We start from the raw sequence: 22,028 nt of genomic DNA, 5'->3' as shown, positions 1-22,028 counted from the left end.
GTTTGGGGGGGGGGGGGGTCATTACTGTTTAGTAGAAGTTATCTGCTTTTTTTTTTTGTTTTTGTTTTTAAGGTGGTACATTTTTGTAGACCAAAATGTTACAACTAACACTACAGCTACCAGTGTTGGGCAGTAACTAGTAACTTAGTTACTGTAATAATATTACTTTTTGCAGTAACTAGTAGTGTAACTAATTACTAATAAGATTTCAGTAATAATATTACAGTTACCACACATAAAACAGCTTAGTTACTTAGTTACTTTTGATGCCTCAAATGCCGCTGATTTAAAATCCAACAATCAAGTAATTCCTAGATTTATTTTCATAATTTTCATGACTTGCACATGAATGTGATGTCCCCAGTGCAGCAGGCAAGCTTGGAATATGGAAAAGCTTACATTCAACAGATAGAAATATTGCATTATATTGATTTTGTCAGGAAAAAAAGATGATCTGAACACTGTTGTGTAATTTATGGCTTTACTTTACTCTGGCATTACATCCCACCCACATTCCTCTGATCAGCATGTGGTACATTGTATTAGTATAATTACAAATCTTTTTGGAAAATTAAACAGTTTCTTACAAACTTATGTGATTTGATAAAATACATAATAATAATATAATCGTATATGGGTAACGGAGAAATTACAATTAGCTTCAAGCTACACATGACAATTAATGAGATCAATACAACACTTCTACTTGAATGTCACCATCAATCACTAGAATTTTATGTGTTAGACAGTTACAACTGTGGGGTGTGAAGAAAAAGTAATGTAACTAGTAGTGTAACTAATCACTCTTGTCAGAAAGTAATAAGTAAAGTAACAATATTACTTTTGAACTGAGTAACTAGTAATGAGCAATATATTACATTCTTTGAGTAACTAGCCCAACACTGACAGCTACACAATACAAGTATACCCAGAAAATGATAATAGATGATAGAATTATGATTTAGTATAATATCACAAAACAGACTTAATAACAATGCAAAGTAAATTGATACCTGTTCCAGATGAACCTGTTGTTAAGCGCAGAGCTGAAGGTGTTGCGTGTGTGCTGGTCCAGTAACTGTGTGCTGACAAGAGAGGAGGAGACGCTCGTAACAGACTGAGATTGTGTTGTAAGAAAAAGCAGCTGATTATGTAAATAGATATCATGGGAGCAGTATTGCAGTGACAGGGTGTGTGCTGTTACAGAAGATTGGGTCTCTTTATTTGCCCTTCTCCACTGGCCCAGACCGTTAGTATTAAAACAGTGACAAAATGGCTCAGGTGACTATACAATCAGTTTATTTGTGAAGATTATATTCAGCAGATTTTATTAATAAAACTGACAATCAGACTTTCCCATGGGCTGCAGCCAGACACTAAATGATGTCCTTCTTGAGTCCAATAAACAAATGACAGCGAGTGACATAACCTTTTAAAGTGATTTAGGTAACCATGGTAGCAGGCAGTTGTTTATCATTAAACAAATATTATTTACTGATATTGTTACGTAAGTTTGATTATTAAGTAAAATTAAATACCTTTATAGTATTCCGCCCATTTGGTTAACTGTCACATTGTTGATATTAAAGGGGTCATATGATGCAATTTCAAGTTTTCCTTTCTCTTTGGAGTGTTACAAGCTGTTCGTGAATAGATAAGATCCCTGAAGTTGCAAAGACTAAAGTCTCAAAACCAAAGAGATATTCTTTATCAAAGCTAAGACTCTGCCACACCCCCCTAAAACGGCTGGTTCTAACACGCCCCCACATATCTACGTCACTATGTGGAAATATTTGCATAATGCGCCCAAATGTTCACGCAAAGAAAGAAGGCGTGGTTTCAGTAACCGCAGTTAGTGTTGAAGCAGAAGCATGTCAACATATTCTGTTACACCAAATACACAAAATAATGATCTTTAAAAAAGCATTATATGACCCCTTTAAAGCAGCACTTTGTAACTTTAGGCGCTCTAGCGGTTAATAAACAGAACTGCACACATCCCGCGGAAGAACATTCCAACCGGAGCTACTTCTCTAAGTTTATGTCTCTGGCGATTCACGCAGGTATGTGTTACTCCGCAGCGGTGACGTCCCGACCAGGCTACAATAGTCCAAATATAAGTACTTATTATAAGTGTACCGTAGTGATTCGGAATAAGACAAAAACGCGGTTTGGAAGATGAATTCATGATGTACTCGCTCATTATACACATTTAGCAAATTTTGAACACAGAAAAAGTTACATAGTGCTGCTTTAATAGGCCAACCACTCTTGGTTAATTCTTTGTGGAGACATGTGCCTTGTCGCTTCGGCCCAGAATTCAAGCAAATTTACTAACGATCTTTTCATACAACCTTTAACCCTAGGTTAATGTCTTTTTAAACATGGGATTAATAGTATCAAGAGTAAAAAGTCCAATAGAAGATGTTTAGAATTGTTTAGTGACTATAATCTGTAGAAAAGACCCAAAGATTATTCCTTAGTGACCATCCAATAATTTCATAAATAATGTGTCATGTCATGATTATGAAGGTGTCATATCAGTCTTATGCACACCCCTTCAAGTAAAGTGTTACCAAACTGAACAATATCTGAAATCGAATATTGTGATTGATGAGATCTCTTCACAAGGATAAATGAAGTGCGTTTATATACTGAAATGGATGTCACTGTCTGTTAAAACTGGGATCAATAAATGGATCAAAAAGAGGGGGGATAAATGTCACAATGACCTCTAAGTGAAATCTTTCAAAAGAATGACTTTTGCCTTGGAATTGTAATTGAATAAAAATACCTAAAGGTAGTTTTAAAAGTACAAATTCCCAAAATAACATTTAGTATTGTAATGAAGTATAGTTACTCCTGTCATTTACACTCTGGTCCTTAAATGCACAGGTTTCTGGACATTTGTGTCTATTCATGTGCCTGGACATTTGTGTGTTTGGCTCCACCTAATGGTTACAGCTGTCTTTTTGGTTCAAACCATAGACTGTAAAAAAAAACAGGTTCAAACACCGGAAAGAATTCAGACGGGAGGATATTACGTCACAGACCAAATCCCCTTGAAGACCTCGAAAATGGCCGTCAAAGCAAAGCGATTTTAATCTACTGTCGAAATAACGTGAGACCTGAATTTTTATTAAAAATTCGAATTTAACTTTATATTTATTAATCACGTAATTAAAATAATTATTGCACGACTCGGTGTTGTGTTTGTAATATATAGACCGAGCCTGCGCTCTACCGGATCGAGCATTTTCGAAATAAGAGCCCTTTGTTTTGCATGTCAAAATTATAAACATTCCCCTCTGCATCCATTCAGAGAACAGTGCGTTTAGTTATTTTAGTGCATATTTACGACTATAATTATTGGGTGCTGTATAATATTTTGAGTGGCCTTTAATGGTGATAGTTTGTCAGCAAGCTCGTTATTGCAGCCAACTTTTGAGTAATGGGCGGGAACTTTTATTTCCCTTAACTGATGTTATCAAGTCTAAAGAATCGCTCATTTTATATCGAGTTATTGGTTAATTTATATATGCACACTTTCTTCATTTTTACATGCATGTCTGTTTCATTTAAACAGGTTTTTGGGTGTGGTTTAAACCATTATAAATTTACGTGCGGTAAGTAAATTATTTTAGTTATTTTGTTTATTGCTTGCAATGCTGTTGCATATAAAATAAGGTCATTATAAGTCTAGTTCACCCAAAATGGAAATGATTTCATAATTTATTCATGTTGTTCATCATTATGTTGTTCCAAACCTTTATTACTATAACTCACCGCTTTTATTATATGGAAATGCAATGCAATGATTGCAATGCAAATCAATAATAATGGCAGGATTTCTGTTTTTGGGTGAACTATCTCTTTAAGATGTTCAGTAGTGGCTGATGTTATAAGATGTTCTTGACATTGCAGGTTGCTCCTCTTCCACGACATGCCACATATCACTCACAGTGAGTTTCTTCTGGAGCAGCTGAAGAGACAACGTGAGAGAAGCTTTCTGTGTGACTGCACAGTAACAATAGGACAGTCTCAATATCATGCACACCACAATGTTCTGGCAGCTTTTAGTGAGTATTTCTCTACGCAGTCTATTGATGCCGGAAAGGAGAATGCCACCATAACTTTGGACCCAGAGTTGGTGAGCGGGGCTGTGTTTGAAAAACTACTGACTTACATTTACACTGGGGACTTGAGTATGGACAGGTGAGTTCATGGAAATCTAATTCTATACATTTATTGTTATCTGTATGTAGTGTTATATTTATATGTACTGTTCCTTAACACCTGGAAATATTTTTAGAATATATATTTTTGTATAGTTTTTAGTCATGATTTTAAAAGTCTTGGATTTGTTTAAACAAATATATATATAAATACATATACATATTTGTATTTAGTGTGTGTGTGTGTGTGTGTATATATATATATATATATATAGAGAGAGAGACAGACATAATTTAATATTTATATATGGATAATATATGAATATACTGTTTTAGCCAAAAAATATTTAGCTGATTAAATATTTCATTGTATGTTCATATTCACTACTGAAAATATTGCCATGACTTTTTAAAATGTGTTTACTTGACTATATAGCATATGTAAATGTTCATATGTATATAATATGTAAATGTATTTTGGAAATCATGGCAGTCATTGAAATACATTTTATAAAGTTTTGTTTTTTCAGTAGTAAATATGAATTTTTATTTTTACTCTACCATAATCTATTTAATTTTTACTGTGCTATGAACTATTTAATCTGCTAAATGTTATTTTGGCTGAAACTTTACTTTTATAGATTAAAAATAATATATATTTATATAGTGTATATAGTAAATATAGTGGCATTTATATAATTATACATTAGAAATTCCTGTGCTTTTTTTTTGTCCTCAGAGAAGAAATTGAAAGTGTTCAGAAAGCTGCATCTTATCTTGGGATGCCCGAAGTTGTGGCTCGTTGTACACTAATTCAAGATGATATAAAAATTGGTGGCTCACCCACAAGACAAGCGGAGTACGAAGATCCAAGGTCCCCACTGAGCCCAGACGACTACGAACCTTTAGAGCCGATCGCAGAGGTGGAAGAACGGGAGCGGTTGAGGGAAAAGAAAGAAGATGGGTTACAGGATGATGAAGCCCAGTCATCCAGTGAACAGACACCGCAGAGAAGCGGCAGCAAGAGAGGGAGGAAACCCAAAACTAGGCTGGATGATGTTGAGAGTGAGACCATCACTGCTCACAGAGGCAGAGGAAGAGGTCGGGGGAGACCGAGAGGTCGCCCACGGGTGAGGCCATTGACTTCTGATTCAAATGAACAATCTCCAGCGCAGCAAACCATGAGTCCAAATAGCAGCTCAGTAGGGAGAGGAACCGGAAGACCAAGAGGTCGTCCACGGGTTAGACCACTGTCCACTGACAGAGATGATTCTGGAAACGCTGAAGATGAGTCTGTAGCAACCAAGGATCAAGAAGAGAGCTCTGCTCACAAAAGAGGACGTCCACGAATTAGACCCCTAGCATCTGGTGCAGAAGGAGACAGTGGAGAAGAGGAACAAGGAGACGCCCAAGAAACAGAGGTTGTTGAAGAAGATTCTGTGAATGCTGGGGAGGAAGATGACGGTCAGGTAAAGACTGATGTGGAAAACCCAGACGGAGGTATTTTAAAACGAGGAAGAGGAAGACCGCGGACTAAGCCGTTAACCACTGAGAACCAAACCACAAACACTGAGAACGCAACTACAGACACAGAAGACGGTTCAGAACCTGCAAAGACAAAAGAGAATGAAGGGACCGGCCGTAAAAGAGGAAGACCTCGATCCAAACCTCTTTCTTCTGAGGCACCTGCATCTTCAAATCCAACAGATAAGGTGGAGAACAGTGGAGAAGAAGCCAGTGGAGAAACAAACCAAGATGCTGAGAAACACACTGAAGAATGCTCATCTCTATGTACAGAAGATTCAAAGTCAAATCCTGCAAAGAAGGTCCGCACCAGCAACAGGAAAAGAAGCTTGAGTAGAAAGCTAAAAGAAAGCCAAGCTAGTAATGAGGAAGAAGACGATGTAGAGGATGAAGAATTTGGCAATGACAAAGAGGACTGGGCCGGAGAAGAGGAAGTGAAGCCCTTGCAGGACAAACACAGGCCTATTTGTAACGTCTGCGGGAACCTCTTCTCAGAGATGAGCAGTCTGCGCAGACACATGCGCATACACAAGGGCCTCAAACCCTATCAGTGCCAGCTCTGTACCCGCTCCTTCAGACAGGGCAACCAGCTGAAGACCCATATGCGCATACACACAGGTATGACTCTCACGTGTAGAAGGTACACTGCATTAATACACTTATTCACTTGAATAAATGTGCCTTTTATTTGATAGTTTTGATGACGAAAAATTTGGAACTATAGTATATGTCCATAATGTTTGTTAATCACACATTACTGTTCAAAAGTTAGATTATTTTTTTTTAATGTTTTTGTCTCTTATGCTCTTAAAGGCCACATTTGTTCGAACAAAAATACAGTAAAACAGTAATATTTTGAAATATTATTACAATTTAAAATAGCTGTTTACTATTTTAATATATTGTAAAATGTAATTCATTCCTGTGATGGCAAAGCTGAATTTTCAGCAGCTGTTACTGCAGTCTTCAGTGTCGCATAATTGTTCAGAAATCATTCTAATATGTTGATTTTGTGCTCAAGGAACATTTATTATTACTATCGATGTTGAAAGCCATTGTGCTGCTTAGTATTTTTGCGGAAACGGTGATACAATTTTTTATGATTCTTTGCTGAATAGAATTTAAAAGAGCAGCATTTATTTGAAATATAAATCTTTTTGTGATATTATATACGTGTTTCCTGTCCCTTTTCATCAATTTAATGCATCCATGCTGTAAAAGTATTAATTTCTTTAAAAAAAATCTAAAATCTTAATAACACCAAACTGTAGTGTACATTGCCATAACTTTGCTGATAGGTTTATGTGAAGTGATTCATGTATTATTTTGTTTTCAGGAGAGAAGCCCTTCAGTTGTACGTCTTGCGAGGCATGTTTTTCTCAGAAATGTCAGCTGGTCTATCATTGCCGAATGCATCACGGAGAAGAAAAGCCACATAAATGTGATTTCTGTGGAGCAGCTTTTGCCACATCGAGCAATCTGAAAATTCACATAAGGTATGTGCAATGCAGTTCATGAGCATAATTCCAGTTTAATTTCAGTGATAAAATTACACATGTACATGAATGTGCTGCCACAAGGGCTTTGATTCTCTAGAGGCAAATGTGGCCCAAATCCGATTTTTTTTTGCTCACATGTGACTCAGATCTGTTTTTCTCATGACAGTGTGAACAGCACAGACCACATGGAATCTGATCTTTTCAATTCCGATTTGTGCCACTTCCACCGCAGTGTGAACAGTCATATCGGAATTCATGCGAATTTTTACGTCACTCTAGGTCGACATTCGTCACGATTCTGCGCTCATGGGAGTCACTTCAAAGTTTTTACATACCCAAAGCTATCAAGACATTTGCGAAAGGTTGTCAGTGGAGTACAGTAACGTGTCAGAACTCATAAGTATTGCTGTGACAACTCTATACAAGCAAAACATGAGGGCTCGTATTATAAAAGTTTCAAAACTCTGCTTTCTTCTGTCACATACTTGTCTTTATTTTTCATATTGTCTGTGCATAATTTCGCTGGCTTCTGCGGCAGATCACACTATAAATAAACGCTGCAAAAGTGTTGCCAAGTCCACAGTTTTCCCACAGAATTGGGCAACTTTTTCATTGTTGCCGCGGGTTGTTTTTCAACTACGTGGGTTAAACGTAAACAGTCCCAGAACGCGATTGGGCTAGTTTTGTACTAGTTTTGAGAAGCAATTGGGAAGATTTTGTTGTGAAAACCTGGCAACCCTGTTCATATTGTTTTTCTGCGCATGCGGGTCAGTTCAGAACCATGTTCACACTCGAAATCTGATATTGGCCACATTTAAAACAACAATGTGATCAGCTATACAAAAATATCAGATCTGAGCAAAAATCAGAATTGAGCACTAAGGCTCGCAGTGTGAACGTAGCCATAGTAACACTTAAATGGTTATCAGTTCTTTAATATTAGATTTAATATTATCATTGTTATACTGTAACATATTTTTTAGAATTCACACTTAATTGGTTCTTTAATATTGGATTAAATTTTATTATTAGTCATACCGTTGATGATGATGACAATAATTATTGGAAAATATTTATAACTAATGTTTTGTTTTAGCCTGATTTATTGTTTTAATGTGGATTATGTTGATTATTATTACTATTATTAATTTGTAAAGAGCATAATTAAATACTGGTTCTCCATATCCATTTTTGGCCACCTAAACATAAAAATAATGAGTTTAGTACTGGTCATAAAAAGGCAATATTTGTTAATCTCCCATTAAAATGTCTATAAAATATCAATAATGAATTGTAAAAATAAACTTTTCCATTAACTTCTCATTATTTCCCATGTGCTCTCAGGAAGCACAGCGGTGAGAAGCCGTATGAATGTGGAGAATGTGGGAAGCGCTTCACACAGGCCAGTACTCTGATGTACCACAAGCGCCGACACACAGGGGAGAAACCATACATCTGCGACACCTGCGGCATGGCATTCGCTGTGTCCAGCTCTCTCATCGCTCACACCAGGAAACACACCGGTGGGTTTGTGATGCATTCACTACAGCTTTCAACCTTTTCTGTAGCGATTTGCTAACATACTAATGCCACATGGAGTCTGTGTTTAAAAAAATGTTGTTGTTTTTTTCCTTCGATTTTAGGTGTGACCCCATATATATGCTTGGATTGCGGAAAACCTTGCTTAACCGCTGGTGAACTTCGAAAGCATATGGACATCCACAATGGTACATTTAGTTAATAAATGAAAGCAAGTGATGCATTTTCTAAATGGGAACCTTGCAAGAATGTCCAAATAATACTTATTTCTCTGTCATTTTGCCTGTAGGATCGAGAAAAGTGAGATGTTACCTGTGTGGGAACATGTTTTCAGACATGTATAGCTTGAAGAAGCACAGCATTTTGAAGCATAACGGTGTGTTATTTTAATGCGTTTATTCTAACAATACTAGTTTGGAATGATTAAGATTTTTTTTTTTTAAAGAAAGAAATCTCTTAGGCTTACCTAGGCTGAATTTATTTAATCAAAACAATAATATTGTGAAATATCATTCCAATTTAAAAGAATTGTATTGTATCTTAAAATATTTTAAAATGTAATTTATTCCTGTGATGACAAAGCTGAATTTTCAGCAGCTGTTACTCCAGTCTTCAGTATCGCATGATCCTTCAGAAACCATTCTAATATGCTGATTGGCTGCTCAAGAATTACGTCTTATCAATGAACTCTAAACAGTTGTGCTGCTTAATATTTTTTGGAAACCTTGATACGCCACCATTCAAAAGTTTGGAATAAGTAAGAAATACTTTTATTCAGCAATTCAGTTATAATGTTACAAGACATTTCTGTTTCAAATAAATGCTGTTCTTTTGAACTTTCTGTTCATCAAAGAAGCTTGAAATTTTTTTTATCACCATTTACACAAAAAATATTAAGCAGCAAAAACTTTCTACCATTTGTATATTTATAACTTTGTTGATCTATCCATTTATCTAAATATCTATTTTAAAACATACTTTACAGCTCTTCCAAGCCAAGAGCAGGCTCCTTTGGAAACCGACCCGACGCAGTGTCCTCTCAACACCCCCATTGACCACCAGGGCCTGATTGCTCGCGTGCGCTCCGCCCTTGTCGATTCCCAAGACCATGAAGTTCAGATGGAGCCGCCATTGCCAATTTTGCCCCCGGAAACCTCACTTATTATCCAACAGTCAGCAGAGCCTCAGATGATCATACAGCATGCAGACGGCACAGAGCCCTCCATGATCTTCCAGCACGCAGACTCGTCCGAAGCACCGGTTCTCATCCAACACGGAGAATCTGGCGAGCAAGTGAGCTATGTAGTGGAACAGTACGAAATCCCCGGAAACTCTGAGATGGAGCACACGCAGATTGTCATCGTTCAGACCATTGATTAAAATACCAGCTTTTACTTCCATTTTAAGTGTATTTTCTCCATTAAGTGAAGACTGAGGGTAGGATCAGTCACGCCAGTGCGGAAGCAATTTGTTATAAACATCCCTTCAGATAACTTGTTTTCTAAGCTTTTGAATGATGAACTCTTAGCAGATATCAGTTATACAAAGCTGTTGAGTGAATGTGTGGGGCTTCTCCTCTCTTGCTTTTTTCTTAAGTAAATGTGTCACATTCAGAGCAGAATCTGGATCATTAAAAGCAAAGTATTTTCTGAAATGAAGGGAAGGCCTAACAGGTTTAGCTGTAATATAAAAGCTGTGCTTAAAATGCATTTTGGTTCATTTAAAAATACTTTTCTATTTAATTGAAAGGACAGTGTTGGCTATACATTACAATTGACTTGGTCATTCTGATATTTTGAACTATGCGTTTGTCGTTTAGAAGTATGACATGTAAATACCTATAATGTTATATGACCCGGTCTCTGAACAATTTCATATATGATGTGAAATCATTTAGATCCTTTAACAAACTGGGCAACTTTTATAATAAATCATCTCACGTCTGAATATTTGTTATTGGTAATGCATTCACAAAATCAATCTGGTGAAGACCACAGGCATATTTTCCTCAGTACCCATCAATATTACTTGTAGTAGTTTTTATATTCAGGTGATTCTTCAACTAGGGGAAGGTTTCTGTCCTGGATTTCATCATATTACCAAACAGTATTTGTGAATTTGAATTCAGAAACAGTCCATTTATTTTTATTTATATAACTTGAATATATATTACAAGTGGCTAGTTTTTTATTATTATAGGTCCAATACTACTTTCAAGGCCCTTTCTGCAAAAGGTGAGTATTGTCCCGCCCACCCACATTTTTAATATATGAATATAACATTCATATATTTTGAGTATGTGTAATACATTCACAAAGAAAATCATTTCAATACATTTCAATTTTCTATGACAGAATATCTGTTGTTTCTTTACCCACATTTCTCTCTCTCTCTCTCTCTCTATATATATACATACACTATACCAGTGTTTCCCAACCGGGGTGCCGTGTAAAAATCCTTTTTTAATATTTTTAAATTGCTAAAATGTTCAAAAAAGCATCTATTATATAATATCCATTTCTGATGTCGCCAATAATTAGAGATGCACCGAAATTTCGGCTGCCGAAAATTAGTTTACCGCTCAGGATTCACTTTCACGTGGTGGACAAAATTTTTCAATAATATTAAAAATATCTGTATGACATTATATTCTGCAGTTTTTCCCTGTTGTACCGAATATCTATACTTTTCAAATTATCATATTGAAGTTAGAAATTCAAATATTGTGACAAAATACATTTTGAAGGGTGCCACAAGTTTTGTTAAAATTTCCAAAGGGTGCCGCGACTAAAAAACGGTTGGGAAACACTGCACTATACAGTATATGCGATTATATAGCGCAGACCACCTGAAGATGTCGCCATTGCGCAGATGATCTCTATGCTGTGTCTCATTTAGAAGGCTGCACAATTCTTTGCGTCGCCGTAAACAACCGTTGTTAATTTGAAAAATGCCGGCACTGGCAGATGTACACACACGCGCAGATGTGGTGTTTACAACTTACCTTAAATCGCCTTGGTAAAAACGGATAAACTTTGTTTTTAATATCCTTCTCCTTTTTTTCTCTAACAGGTGTCTGCTGTACGTACGCTGCAGCTCCTCAAACAGGGAACAAAATAAAACAAGTAAAAGTGTGTTTTTTGTTTTTTGTTTTTCAAATTACTTTCCAAATTTAGAAATAATTTTCCTTCATTTAAGTAGTGTGAGAGCGCAACGATGCTCTAAATGTGTTGGCATAGCAACGTGATACTTCCCGCTTCCTTTTCCGCCTGTCCTACGAAGGCCGTCTAGTTTAATTCTAGGTTGAGGACACTTCGTATATGCATCCTACAGAGGATGCGACCTCCAGAGGGCGCAGCCTTCTAAATGAGACACAGCTTATGTTGGTTTAGCAACTTCAAACTTGGTTTCTGTTACCATAGCAACTTAGAGCGTGAAACATGGAGGACTTGAAGAATCGATATTTATCTCTATGCGCTGAAGTTCAGCAGCCTCCAAATACATGTGTTTTGGAAGTCTTGGAAAGCAACATTAGTAGGTATATGCATCCTACAGAGGATGCGACCTCCAGAGGGCGCAGCCTTCTAAATGAGACACAGCTTATGTTGGTTTAGCAACTTCAAACTTGGTTTCTGTTACCATAGCAACTTAGAGCGTGAAACATGGAGGACTTGAAGAATCGATATTTATCTCTATGCGCTGAAGTTGAGCAGCCTCCAAATACATGTGTTTTGGAAGTCTTGGAAAACAACATTAGTAGGTTGGTTTGGAAACTATATAATATATAAAGTATGAACAGTCGTTTCGAGTTTATTGTGAATTAATGTTGTTTTGTTTAATTCAGTGATGCCTCACTCAAACTAGCCGGTAATGATCAACTGAAGCATGGAGACAGATTGACAGATGAAGATATGCTGGTCTTGTCAAAAACACTCGTGGGAAATTCGGCTATAAAGGGTGAATATTAACTCGTCCTACCCAGAACACTTTTAGGTCATGCAAATCATAAACCACTGCACATATTTACAAGTTCATTGTTGCCTATACCTGAATCAAGTACTTTTAAAATATGATTTCATAATGAACTGAAAATAAAACTTAATTGCAGGTTTAGATCTTAGATACAACAATATCACAGATAAAGGAGCTGTTTATATTGCACACCTCATTCAGGTACTGTATGCCATCAGAATGTTCCTAAACACTCATTAATGAGCTTCCTTGGGTTTATATTTTTAAGCCAACTAAGACTTTAAAGGAATATTGTCATTTCAACAGGAGAGTGAGTCCCTTCAGTCTCTTGATCTGATGTGTAATAACATTGAGGCAGATGGTGCAGAAGTGATAGCAACAAGTCTTCATGTAAGTGTGACTAATTCACATTTATAATTAATGTTAAAATGTAAACTTCATTCACACATTAATTATACATTTTAAATGAATGGCAATATTTATCATGATTTTAGCATGTACTTTGTTAATTTTACAGAAAAATAAAAGTTTGAAGACGCTCAGAATGACGGGAAATAAGATTGGAAACAAAGGTGCATTGCAACTGGCTGCCATGTTGCAGATCAATGCTACTTTAGAAGAAATAGATGTCTCAGACTGTGATCTGGTAAGTTTCTTGAACATAAATGTAACCACAAAATAAAGGTAATTTACATTTGAATTAAAGTATTGTGTTTATTTCCTAGGCTACGCAAAGTGTAATAGCGTTTGCCATCGTCCTTAAGAACAACAGAAGAATCCGTGCTATTAATGTTAGCCGACCTCTTCTTTTCAGTCTTCAGGTTTGTTTTCAGGAAAATTGTGCTTTGATATACCCACTTTATTATTAAAATAAATAAAAGTCTTTTTTAATGGTTAAAAGTAAATTGAACTTAAATAATAGGAGGAAACAACAGTCCATATGGCACAGATACTGGTGGTGAATAAGACACTGAGGGAGCTGCACATGGGAAAGCATGACATGACTGATACTGGTGTGGAAAGGCTGTGTGAAGCACTGAAGTTAAACGTCTCTCTACGCTACTTGGATCTTCGCTGGTATACACTCACTCACATAATTCTCATAATTCATGATCCTAAAGGGATGGTTCACACTAAAAAAATGACAATTCTGTTGTTTACTCACCCTCATGTGGAAAGCAAAGGGAGTTTTTAATAGCAGAATATCGTAGCTGTTTTTCATACAATGAAAGTGAAAGGCATTATATGGCACAGAGCAACTCAGACATGACAGTTCTTTTGTGCTTCTCAGAAAATAGTCAAGTCACCTTCATTTATATAGTGCTGTATACAATACAGATTGTTTCAAAGCAGCTTCACAGTAATAAACAGGAAAATAACAGATCCAAACTTCATCAAATATGAGACAAATTCAATTTCTGCTGCAAAGCAACTCTACAAAGACAGTATCATTATTCAGCTTAAAATGGTTGATTGTGTTGAGTGTTGATTCAGTTCAGTTCAATAACTGTAAAGTTCATCAGTTATGAAATTAGTTCAATTCATTAATAAACAGTATGACTACAAGATAGAGAAATGATTTCTGTATTTTTTAACAGTAACAGAATTACAAAGGATGGAGCCAAATGCTTATCAGAGGTTTTGAAACAAAATCCCTCTTTGGAGATTCTAGATCTTTCTTCCAATCGCATTGAAGATGACGGTGCGGTGTATCTAAGTGAAGCTATCAAGCTGCCACACAGCAAACTCAAAGCGTTAGTGTACTTTATTTATAAAACAATGCTATTATCTGTCTAAAATCTCGCGTTTATACGTGAAACTATTTCCCTTGTCTATGCTGTCCAACTTATCTCATCGTTTTTGCCTCCTAGATTGTCTGTTACCAGCAACAACATCGGAAAGAAAGGTCTTATGTCCTTCAACGAGGCAATGAAAGTGAATTCCTGTCTCACACACATTTACATCTGGGGGAACAAACTTGAGGAGCCAGTTTGCGTGGTAAGATTCCACAAATCTCTAAATTATCAAATACAGTATTCAACTGGTGTACGAAAACAGATGTTCTCTCTGCATGTTTAATCAGGCTTTCTCCCGGCTGATAAGCAGCGGGCGGCTGTTGGAGGAGCACACAGATGTTTCTCCCTATGAGGTGGATGGTCATGTTTTTTTAGCAGAAGCATCTCATGGTTTACACAGGCATTACTATTGGACATCCAGATATGGGGGAGATGGAGACTCAAGTAATTCAGCTCTGGCCCTGATGGCATCAGATTCATTGTCTCTGCAGATCTATCCAGACTCACATTCATGATTCATGATTATCGGTTTTGTCCAAAAGTGTGTGTTGCTGCTTCAGTGTAAGACACATTTAGACTTAAATTGATTGTGACTTTTTGTTGTTTTTGTTGAAATATTTCAGTTGCTGGCAAGCAAAATAATCCACAGCACAGTTGGTTACATTTGTATTTATTATAATTACTCACAAAGTTAGTGTTTTTGATTACAGCCTTTATGTCCATGTGTCCAGTGTTTGGAAATGTGACAGGCTGCCATGATGTCTGCGAAAAACGTCATTTATGTAAATTATTTGCTCTGACACTTAGTCTTCGCTGTATTGGGTGTCACATGCAAATTTTCCCCCAGTTTTGGCAGGACGGATAAAAGTCAGAGAGATTTTGATTTAGCAAGTTCAGTCGAAAACAATCTTTTTGTTTTATGTAAATGAGAAAAGAAGCAAATGAATAAAATAATATAAAGTGTAAATCCAAATACTTGTCCAACAAGAATAATCTCTACTGTAGTGCAAACAATCAACACTTAAAGGGATATTCAACCCACAAATGAAAATGTATGAATCTTCACGCAGATCTAAGTAAATAATGATAAAGTTTATGATAAAACCAAGACATTTTAGACAATTTAGAATCTCGGTTAGAACATGTCCGGGAAAAGAGGATGTATGGTCACCCTACTTTAACCCTATGCTGACAAGTTAAATTTGAATTTCTGATGCTTTAAATTGATTATAAGACATCCTCTTTTATATGATCAATTGTGTGATATAAAATTTTAAAAATACATGTTTAAAAAAGAAAATGGGTCAAAGGAATGTGCGTAATGGTTGAATGCTTTTCAATCAACACATTGTCAGTAACATCTCAATTTGCAGCTTCAGTAACTTGGAAAACCATAATTGTCAAAGCGGCTGAAATGCTTCTCATTAACCTGCTGCCTTTGGTGTGGATGTGGCCAGCCTGTCACATTCCAGGATGACATTCTTCTTGCGAAGAATTTTTTCCATCTTCTCTATCTCAGCTGAACTCAGAGCCCAGTGCTGCAGAGACAGACGGGTGAGGGACGAGAGCTGCGGTAGGGCCTCCAACAAGGCGGGCAGCCAGGGAGACACAGAGAGAGATGCAGAAGGTCGCAGACTGACATCCAGCTCCTCCAGTCCCTTTAGAGCAGCAGCCTTCCCAAAAAGAGACATCCAACCACCATCCCCAACGCTGCCATTATAAGACAAATCCAGCTGTTTCAGATGGGACAGAACTCCACTCTGGCAAGCAGATTCTGCAAGATTACAACAGTTTGCAAAAGTGTCATTAGATGGATGTTTAAAGTACTGTAGTCATGTATCGCAGCCTTAATGTAATTAATTGAACATTCTTTGACCAGAACTGACCTAGTTGTAGCACATCTTCAGTGGTTAAATTACAGCTGCTCAGTCTGAGTTCCTGTAGTTTGCAATTAGGCGGCAAAGCCTCCAGAAATTGCTTCAGATTTTCCCCCACACACTTGTTCCATGACAAGTTCAGACTTTCAAGCTGTTTTAGCATCTGCATTGCGGTAGCTGTGAGGAAACCCAGAAACACACATTTTTTTTCAAAATCTCTCCATTTAAAAAGAAATTCAATGTCTTTTGAAATTGTATTGGTTTCATACCAAGAGCATGGCATGCATGTGTGCTCAAAGCACAGTTGTTTAATGGAAGTTTGGTTATCTGAGAAAGAGGGAGGGTTTGCAGAAGATTCTGGAGTGTCTCTCCAACACTTTTATTGGATGACAAATCCAGCTCTCTGAGCTCTTTGAGATATGAAGCTACCTGGACTGAGAAAGCAAGTTAAAAGAACAATACAAACAACTTCACTTCAACTTTAAATGAACAGTGACAGCTAGTCTTACCTAAAGCCAACACATCCTCCTTTGTTAGACAGCACAGATGCATGTCCAAACTTCTCAGGTGTCTGAGGAGAGCTAGGTTAGTGGACAGCATGGTGAGACCGCCACCTGCTTCCTTATTACATGACAGATTGATGTGCTCTAGCGCAGGAACGGACCTGAGTGCCTGTCCTTTTAACATTTTACAAAAGAAATTCATTAAATTATTCTCCAAAATTATTAAGGAAAGTAAATGAAACTGAATTATAACGGAAAAGCTTCCTGGCAGAAATTCAATGTCTGTGCTCACAGTTTGTAGCTGTGTTGCTTATAGTTATGTTTGTCTGCCATTGAAGGTCTATTTTGAAGGACTTTCTATCGTAGCTTTCGTACCCAGAACACTGATGCTGTCTTTACTGAGTCCACACATGCTCAGTTTTAGGGTCTTCAGTTGTGGAGTTGAGCCTAGAGAGGAGGTGAAGTTCTCCATTCCCTTGATTGACAGATTATTATTGGACAGATCTAACTCCTCCAAACTAGACAACATGGGAAGAGCCTCACCTGTAGAAAAAAAAAATTAGTGCATTTTAAAGAAAATTGATAACCATTCACAGCTCATTATAGGCTTCTTCTGAATGACCTAAAGCTGAATTCCCAGTTGATACACTCAAACGCATTGATGGACTAAAGTATTTTTACTTTGTTACTTGTATCTGAAGTGTCTGTCTGTGCTTTATCAGAGTCTATTCATTTTGGGGGTGGAAACTGGATTACAAGAATAATATATTTTACTATACTACATTTTAGAACCAAAACATGCCATTCCTAGTAATTTTGAAGGGAGAAAAAACAAGACTCGACTTTTCAATGAACTAATTTAACCAGTTCACAAACCTCTTTGAGTGGTTTATTTGTGATTGCATCAGTTAACAACTGATTCAATGATTTGGTCAGAGCAAGTCTCAAGTAAAGCTTGTCTAGTCTGACTCAAAATGAGCCAAGAACCGTAATATGTTCCTCAGTTTGACTGCGCTGACTCATATAATTCATTATGATGTCAAACTGAGCTCTAACCTATTTAAACTCTATATCTTATCTGACCTGACATTAGACCCCTCGCTCCTTAAATAGGCATTTTGAGCAGGTCGGAATAATAAACAAAAAATAATAAATGGCAGTAGACACCCGCAAAGAAAGTTATTTCAACTTAAAAGTAATTAGTTATATTTTGCATAAAATAAATTATAGATTTAATAAAATAAATACAAAATATTTTTGTCATTTTAACATTACATTTATATGATAATTATGCTTATTTCCCCTCTAATTCTCATTAGTCTAATGTGCAAATACAAAACTTACTCAAGTAGAAGTTTTTACTGATATTATATTTCATCAAAGTATGTATAATTTAACTCAAATGCTGGATTTGTGTACATAGTTAACCACTACCCCAAAAAATTAAACATAGTCTTCAATGTCATATGAAATCCTACCGTGGAGTAGTTGGAGGTTCTACTTCAATTACCATCATTATATGAGTTTTATACAAAGCATGTCTTACTCAGAGCTGTAATGTCTGTCTCAGAGAGCTGACAGTCCACCAGGCGGAGTTCTTTCAGTGTGCTTTCAGGTTGGAGGTGTTCTGTGAAGTGTCTGAAATTTCCTGCACCGACGCCAACATTCCAGGACAAATCTAGCACCTCTATTAGAGGAATGCAGTCAAGAGCCTCACCTGGAATATCATTTTAGGAGTGTTTTTTTATGTTAAATTAGACAAATTTCAAGAAATCAGGTTGGAAATTTATATGATTTTCCAAAGAAACGTGTGTATATTTAGCTTTTTAGCTCATGTATGTGTTAAATGTTGCTTAATTTAGCATTTTTGTGAGGTCTTTTAAAATAAAAATGAAAATTCTGCCATCATTTACTCACCCTCATGTTATTTCAAACGTATAAGTCTTTCTTTCTTCAGCAGAACAAAAAAGAAGATACTGTTAACCACAGAGTTTTGGTTCCCATTGACTTCCAGTATATTTTTTGACCATGCAATGGAGGTCAATAGGAACTGAAACTGTTTGCTCATCAACATTCTTCAAAATATCTTCTTTTGTGTTTTTTGTGAAGAATGTTGGTATGATTTCCATTGAGCTTTGGTTCCCAATGACTTCCATCATTTTTCACCATACAATGGAAGTCATTGGGAACCAAAACTCAATGGAAATCATACCAACATTCATAATAAACTGTTTGGTTACCAACATTCTTCAAAATGTCTTCCGCAGAAGAAAGAATGTCATAGGCCTACAGGTTTGGAATGACATCGAGAGTATGATGACAGAATTTTCATCTTTGGGTGAACTGTCCCTTTAAGTCATTAGAATAAATGAATACTTCCTGTACCAAGAGCAGTAAGGTCTTGATTTGTTAATCTGCAGCTACACAGCTTCAGCACTCTCAGTTTCCCTACATGCTGCAGATGGACAGTAAGTGCCTTCAGGGAGCCTCCAACCAGATCATTCCAGGACAGGTCCATCACCTCCAGCTGAGCCAGAAATGGCAGTAAGGTGGCTGAGGAAACGTCAAAACAATCATTGGAGATCCTGACGCATGTACGGTCTATTATTGTACTGTAGGGAAAAAAAGTATGTCACAACACCTACCTAGTTCCACCACATCTGTAGCTGTCAGATCACAGTGGCACAGGCTCAAATTCTGACTGTGAGGGGTTTTCCCAAGCTTCTGAACAAACTGCTTCACCCGACCCCAGCCCACAACAGAGCCGGCCTCATCATCTGTGTCATTGATCTCTAAAGGAAAACAAGGGTTTGTTAATCTATATTTACATTAAGTTACGTCTTCTAAATGCACCTAATGCCCACCTTTCCCAGGCTCATTATTTTCCTTTCCCTCACTGGCCTCTGATTCTTTCACTTCAGGTATGCCTACATTTCTCTTGTCACTGCTCTCTGATGGGCGGAAGAGGCGGCCCACAGCCGGTTTCTTTCTTTCCGTGAAAGAGGCTTTCCTTCGGAGCTGGTTCATAATCAGATCTAGAGGAGATCTTTTCTGAACACTCTCCTTCCCTTTGGTAGACACTGCATGACAAAATATATTTATAACTGACTCCAAATTTATTATTAGATTAATAAATAATTTAGTGTTACATCATTTAATAAATGTTGACTTTTGAGAAAAATTATTTGTGTTAATCTCACACCAAATTAATTAAAAAAAAAGATACTATATTTTGCATACAAATTATATATATGATATATTTTCAGGACAATTATCTTTGCTAATGTTTCACTTTTAAGTTTGTTTCTACAACAAATACTAAATATATAATATATATATAAATATTCTTTTATATTTGTACATAATTTTATATATAAAAATCAATATATTTTTGAATTTAACAATAATGAGGTGGGGTTAATTCTGTTTAACTTTCAGGTCAAATTAAGGGAGGGAAGAAAAAAAAGTTTGAAAGGTTTTAAAAGGGGCTTCGTTTTATATAAACTATATTTATATGTAAAATTTCTTCTAATTTGTAATATCTTGGGGGTCTGTATGACCCGGACATGCTTTGACAGATTTCGTGGGATTCACGCTTCCAGATAACATACCTGTTGAATCCATTGCTTTTTAAAAGAAGATCTCGGCTTACAAGCAGGTAAATTATGTATGGTTATTCTGTCCTTTTTTCAATCTGAAAAATGAATACACCAATATTTAAAACAATATGAATGACAATCGATTTGTTTACTTTGTCATATCCTGCTCATCTGTGCAACAGGACCTGTTTTAAAATCATTCAGTCAGAATGACTCGAGTTGTTCTTACCTTGAAATATTTCTTGAATCCTTTATATATTATGCATTCATCAGTGAGCGATGACTGTAAGCATTTTCAGTCCGCATTTACACCTGTCACATTCATCTCATTCATACCGGATCCCGGAAGTTAGGCTGAACTTTGGCTTTATAAAAACACTGTAAACAAGAGCTGTCACATGAATCCGGTCACTTTAAAAGCCCCAACTGGCATAAAGTTGGCTTGACGTTGGACGTTCGATATTCGCAAATTTAGGGATCGTCTCTAAAGTTACATGCGATATTGGTATACACTTTTTTTAACGTCAATAGCATTTGAGGAGAATGACTTGCAGTAATAAAAAAAACTGTAAAGTGTTCATTTAGGTGTCAACTACAATGCACACCTTATACATTTTTAATATTTATTAAAATAAACTGTAAATCATTTGTTTAAAAAAACGATTTTTCAGTACCGAATGGGCTCAAACGCAAATTTAAAGCTCAGTAGCATTTGAGCAGAATTACTTACAGTCATAAAAACAACTGTAAACTGTTCATCTAGGTGTCAACTATAATTCACACCTTTTACATTTTTGATATTTATTCAAATAAACTGTAAATCATATGTAACAAATGCTACTTTTCACTACGGAATGGGTTCAAACGCAAATTTAAAGCTCAATAGCATTTGAGGAGAATGACGTACAGTCATAAAAACAACTGTAAACTGTTCATTTAGGTGTCAACTACAATGTACACCTTATACATTTTTTATATTTATTAAAATAAACTGTAAATCATCTGTTAAAAAAAAAAAGATTTTTTTCAGTACCGAATGGGCTCAACCGCAAATTTAAGGCTCAATAGCATTTGAGGAGAATGACTTACATTCATAAAACAAACTGTAAACTGTTCATCCAGGTGTCGACTATAATGCACACCTTTTACATTTTTTATATTTGTTAAAATAAACTGTAAATCATATGTAAAATATGCTACTTTTTCACAACCGAATGGGCTCAAACGCAAATTTAAGGCTCAATAGCATTTGAGGAGAATGACTTACAGTCATAAAACAAACTGTAAAGTGTTCATCCAGGTGTCAACTATAATGCACACATTTTTTATATTTATTCAAATCTACTGTAAATCATATGTAAAATATGCTACTTTTTCACAACTGAATGGGCTCAAACACAAATTTAAGGCTCAATAGCATTTGAGGAGAATGAATTACAGTCATAAAAATAACTGTAAGCTGTTCATCTAGGTGTCAATTATAATGCACACCTTTTACATATTTGATATTTATTAAAATAAACTGTAAATCATATGTAAAAAAA

At 36.2% G+C, this 22,028-nt stretch overlaps 5 protein-coding genes across 9 annotated transcripts in view; 3 read left to right on the top strand and 2 right to left on the bottom strand.

Annotated features, from left to right (window-relative positions):
- The window catches only part of apodb (apolipoprotein Db), a 3,012-nt gene extending 1,911 nt beyond the window's left edge, over nt 1–1,101 (bottom strand). For all 3 annotated transcript variants that reach the window (XM_016453876.1, XM_016453875.1, XM_016453878.1), the window contains exon 1: nt 1,014–1,101. The gene's annotated coding sequence lies outside the window, so the exon portion shown is untranslated. The remainder of the gene's footprint in view (nt 1–1,013) is intronic.
- A 1,929-nt stretch (nt 1,102–3,030) lies between these two features.
- LOC107663705 (myoneurin) lies at nt 3,031–10,725 on the top strand. 3 transcript variants are annotated; one of them, XM_016454005.1, is made up of 9 exons: nt 3,031–3,121; nt 3,587–3,626; nt 3,925–4,215; nt 4,915–6,317; nt 7,036–7,195; nt 8,543–8,721; nt 8,842–8,925; nt 9,027–9,113; nt 9,723–10,725. In XM_016454005.1, exons 3-9 carry the CDS (start codon nt 3,944–3,946, stop codon nt 10,115–10,117), a joined length of 2,580 nt encoding a protein of 859 aa, XP_016309491.1. In that variant the 5' UTR covers nt 3,031–3,121; nt 3,587–3,626; nt 3,925–3,943; the 3' UTR covers nt 10,118–10,725. The 3 variants fall into 3 exon arrangements, with proteins under 3 accessions (XP_016309491.1, XP_016309492.1, XP_016309493.1); XM_016454006.1 differs by lacking the exon at nt 3,587–3,626; XM_016454007.1 differs by lacking the exons at nt 3,031–3,121; nt 3,587–3,626 and having other exon boundaries at nt 3,924–3,995; nt 4,100–4,215; nt 9,723–10,723.
- Nucleotides 10,726–12,393: 1,668 nt separating this feature from the next.
- Nucleotides 12,394–15,200, top strand: lrrc34 (leucine rich repeat containing 34). The gene is made up of 10 exons (XM_016453902.1): nt 12,394–12,497; nt 12,582–12,694; nt 12,846–12,910; nt 13,016–13,099; nt 13,227–13,355; nt 13,435–13,530; nt 13,632–13,786; nt 14,308–14,463; nt 14,581–14,707; nt 14,793–15,200. Exons 1-10 carry the CDS (start codon nt 12,400–12,402, stop codon nt 15,018–15,020), a joined length of 1,251 nt encoding a protein of 416 aa, XP_016309388.1. The 5' UTR covers nt 12,394–12,399; the 3' UTR covers nt 15,021–15,200.
- Nucleotides 15,201–15,929: 729 nt separating this feature from the next.
- Nucleotides 15,930–19,764, bottom strand: lrrc31 (leucine rich repeat containing 31). The gene is made up of 8 exons (XM_016453842.1): nt 19,750–19,764; nt 19,531–19,675; nt 19,271–19,438; nt 18,432–18,602; nt 17,261–17,428; nt 16,892–17,059; nt 16,652–16,816; nt 15,930–16,279 (listed from the first exon to the last, which is right to left on the bottom strand). Exons 1-8 carry the CDS (start codon nt 19,762–19,764, stop codon nt 15,930–15,932), a joined length of 1,350 nt encoding a protein of 449 aa, XP_016309328.1.
- Nucleotides 19,765–19,839: 75 nt separating this feature from the next.
- The window catches only part of phc3 (polyhomeotic homolog 3), a 36,833-nt gene continuing 34,644 nt past the window's right edge, over nt 19,840–22,028 (top strand). Inside the window, exons 1-2 of the mRNA XM_016453840.1 lie at nt 19,840–19,866; nt 20,464–20,543. Coding sequence (XP_016309326.1) covers nt 19,840–19,866; nt 20,464–20,543 — 107 coding nt within the window. The remainder of the gene's footprint in view (nt 19,867–20,463; nt 20,544–22,028) is intronic.

This window comes from Sinocyclocheilus anshuiensis, unplaced genomic scaffold (genome assembly GCF_001515605.1).
Source record: "Sinocyclocheilus anshuiensis isolate Anshui unplaced genomic scaffold, SAMN03320099.WGS_v1.1 scaffold928, whole genome shotgun sequence".
NCBI lineage: Eukaryota > Metazoa > Chordata > Actinopteri > Cypriniformes > Cyprinidae > Sinocyclocheilus > Sinocyclocheilus anshuiensis.
The sequence above is the reverse complement of the archived record's forward strand: the minus strand, read 5'-3'. Positions and strand labels throughout refer to the sequence as shown.

Bases quoted from the DNA above. Each gene is read 5' to 3' on its own strand.
- lrrc34 (XM_016453902.1), top strand. From the start codon at position 12,400: ATGGAGGACTTGAAGAATCGATATTTATCTCTATGCGCTGAAGTTGAG. The intron at 12,498-12,581 runs GTTGGTTTGGAA...TGTTTAATTCAG, and splicing joins TTGGAAAACAACATTAGTAG to TGATGCCTCACTCAAACTAG. The intron at 13,787-14,307 runs GTATACACTCAC...ATTTTTTAACAG, and splicing joins CGCTACTTGGATCTTCGCTG to TAACAGAATTACAAAGGATG.
- LOC107663705 (XM_016454006.1), top strand. From the start codon at position 3,944: ATGCCACATATCACTCACAGTGAGTTTCTTCTGGAGCAGCTGAAGAGA. The intron at 8,722-8,841 runs GTGGGTTTGTGA...CTTCGATTTTAG, and splicing joins TCACACCAGGAAACACACCG to GTGTGACCCCATATATATGC. The intron at 9,114-9,722 runs GTGTGTTATTTT...CATACTTTACAG, and splicing joins CAGCATTTTGAAGCATAACG to CTCTTCCAAGCCAAGAGCAG.
- lrrc31 (XM_016453842.1), bottom strand. The intron at 17,429-18,431 runs GTAAGACATGCT...TTTTTTCTACAG, and splicing joins GACAGACATTACAGCTCTGA to GTGAGGCTCTTCCCATGTTG. The intron at 17,060-17,260 runs GTACGAAAGCTA...AAATGTTAAAAG, and splicing joins AGACAGCATCAGTGTTCTGG to GACAGGCACTCAGGTCCGTT.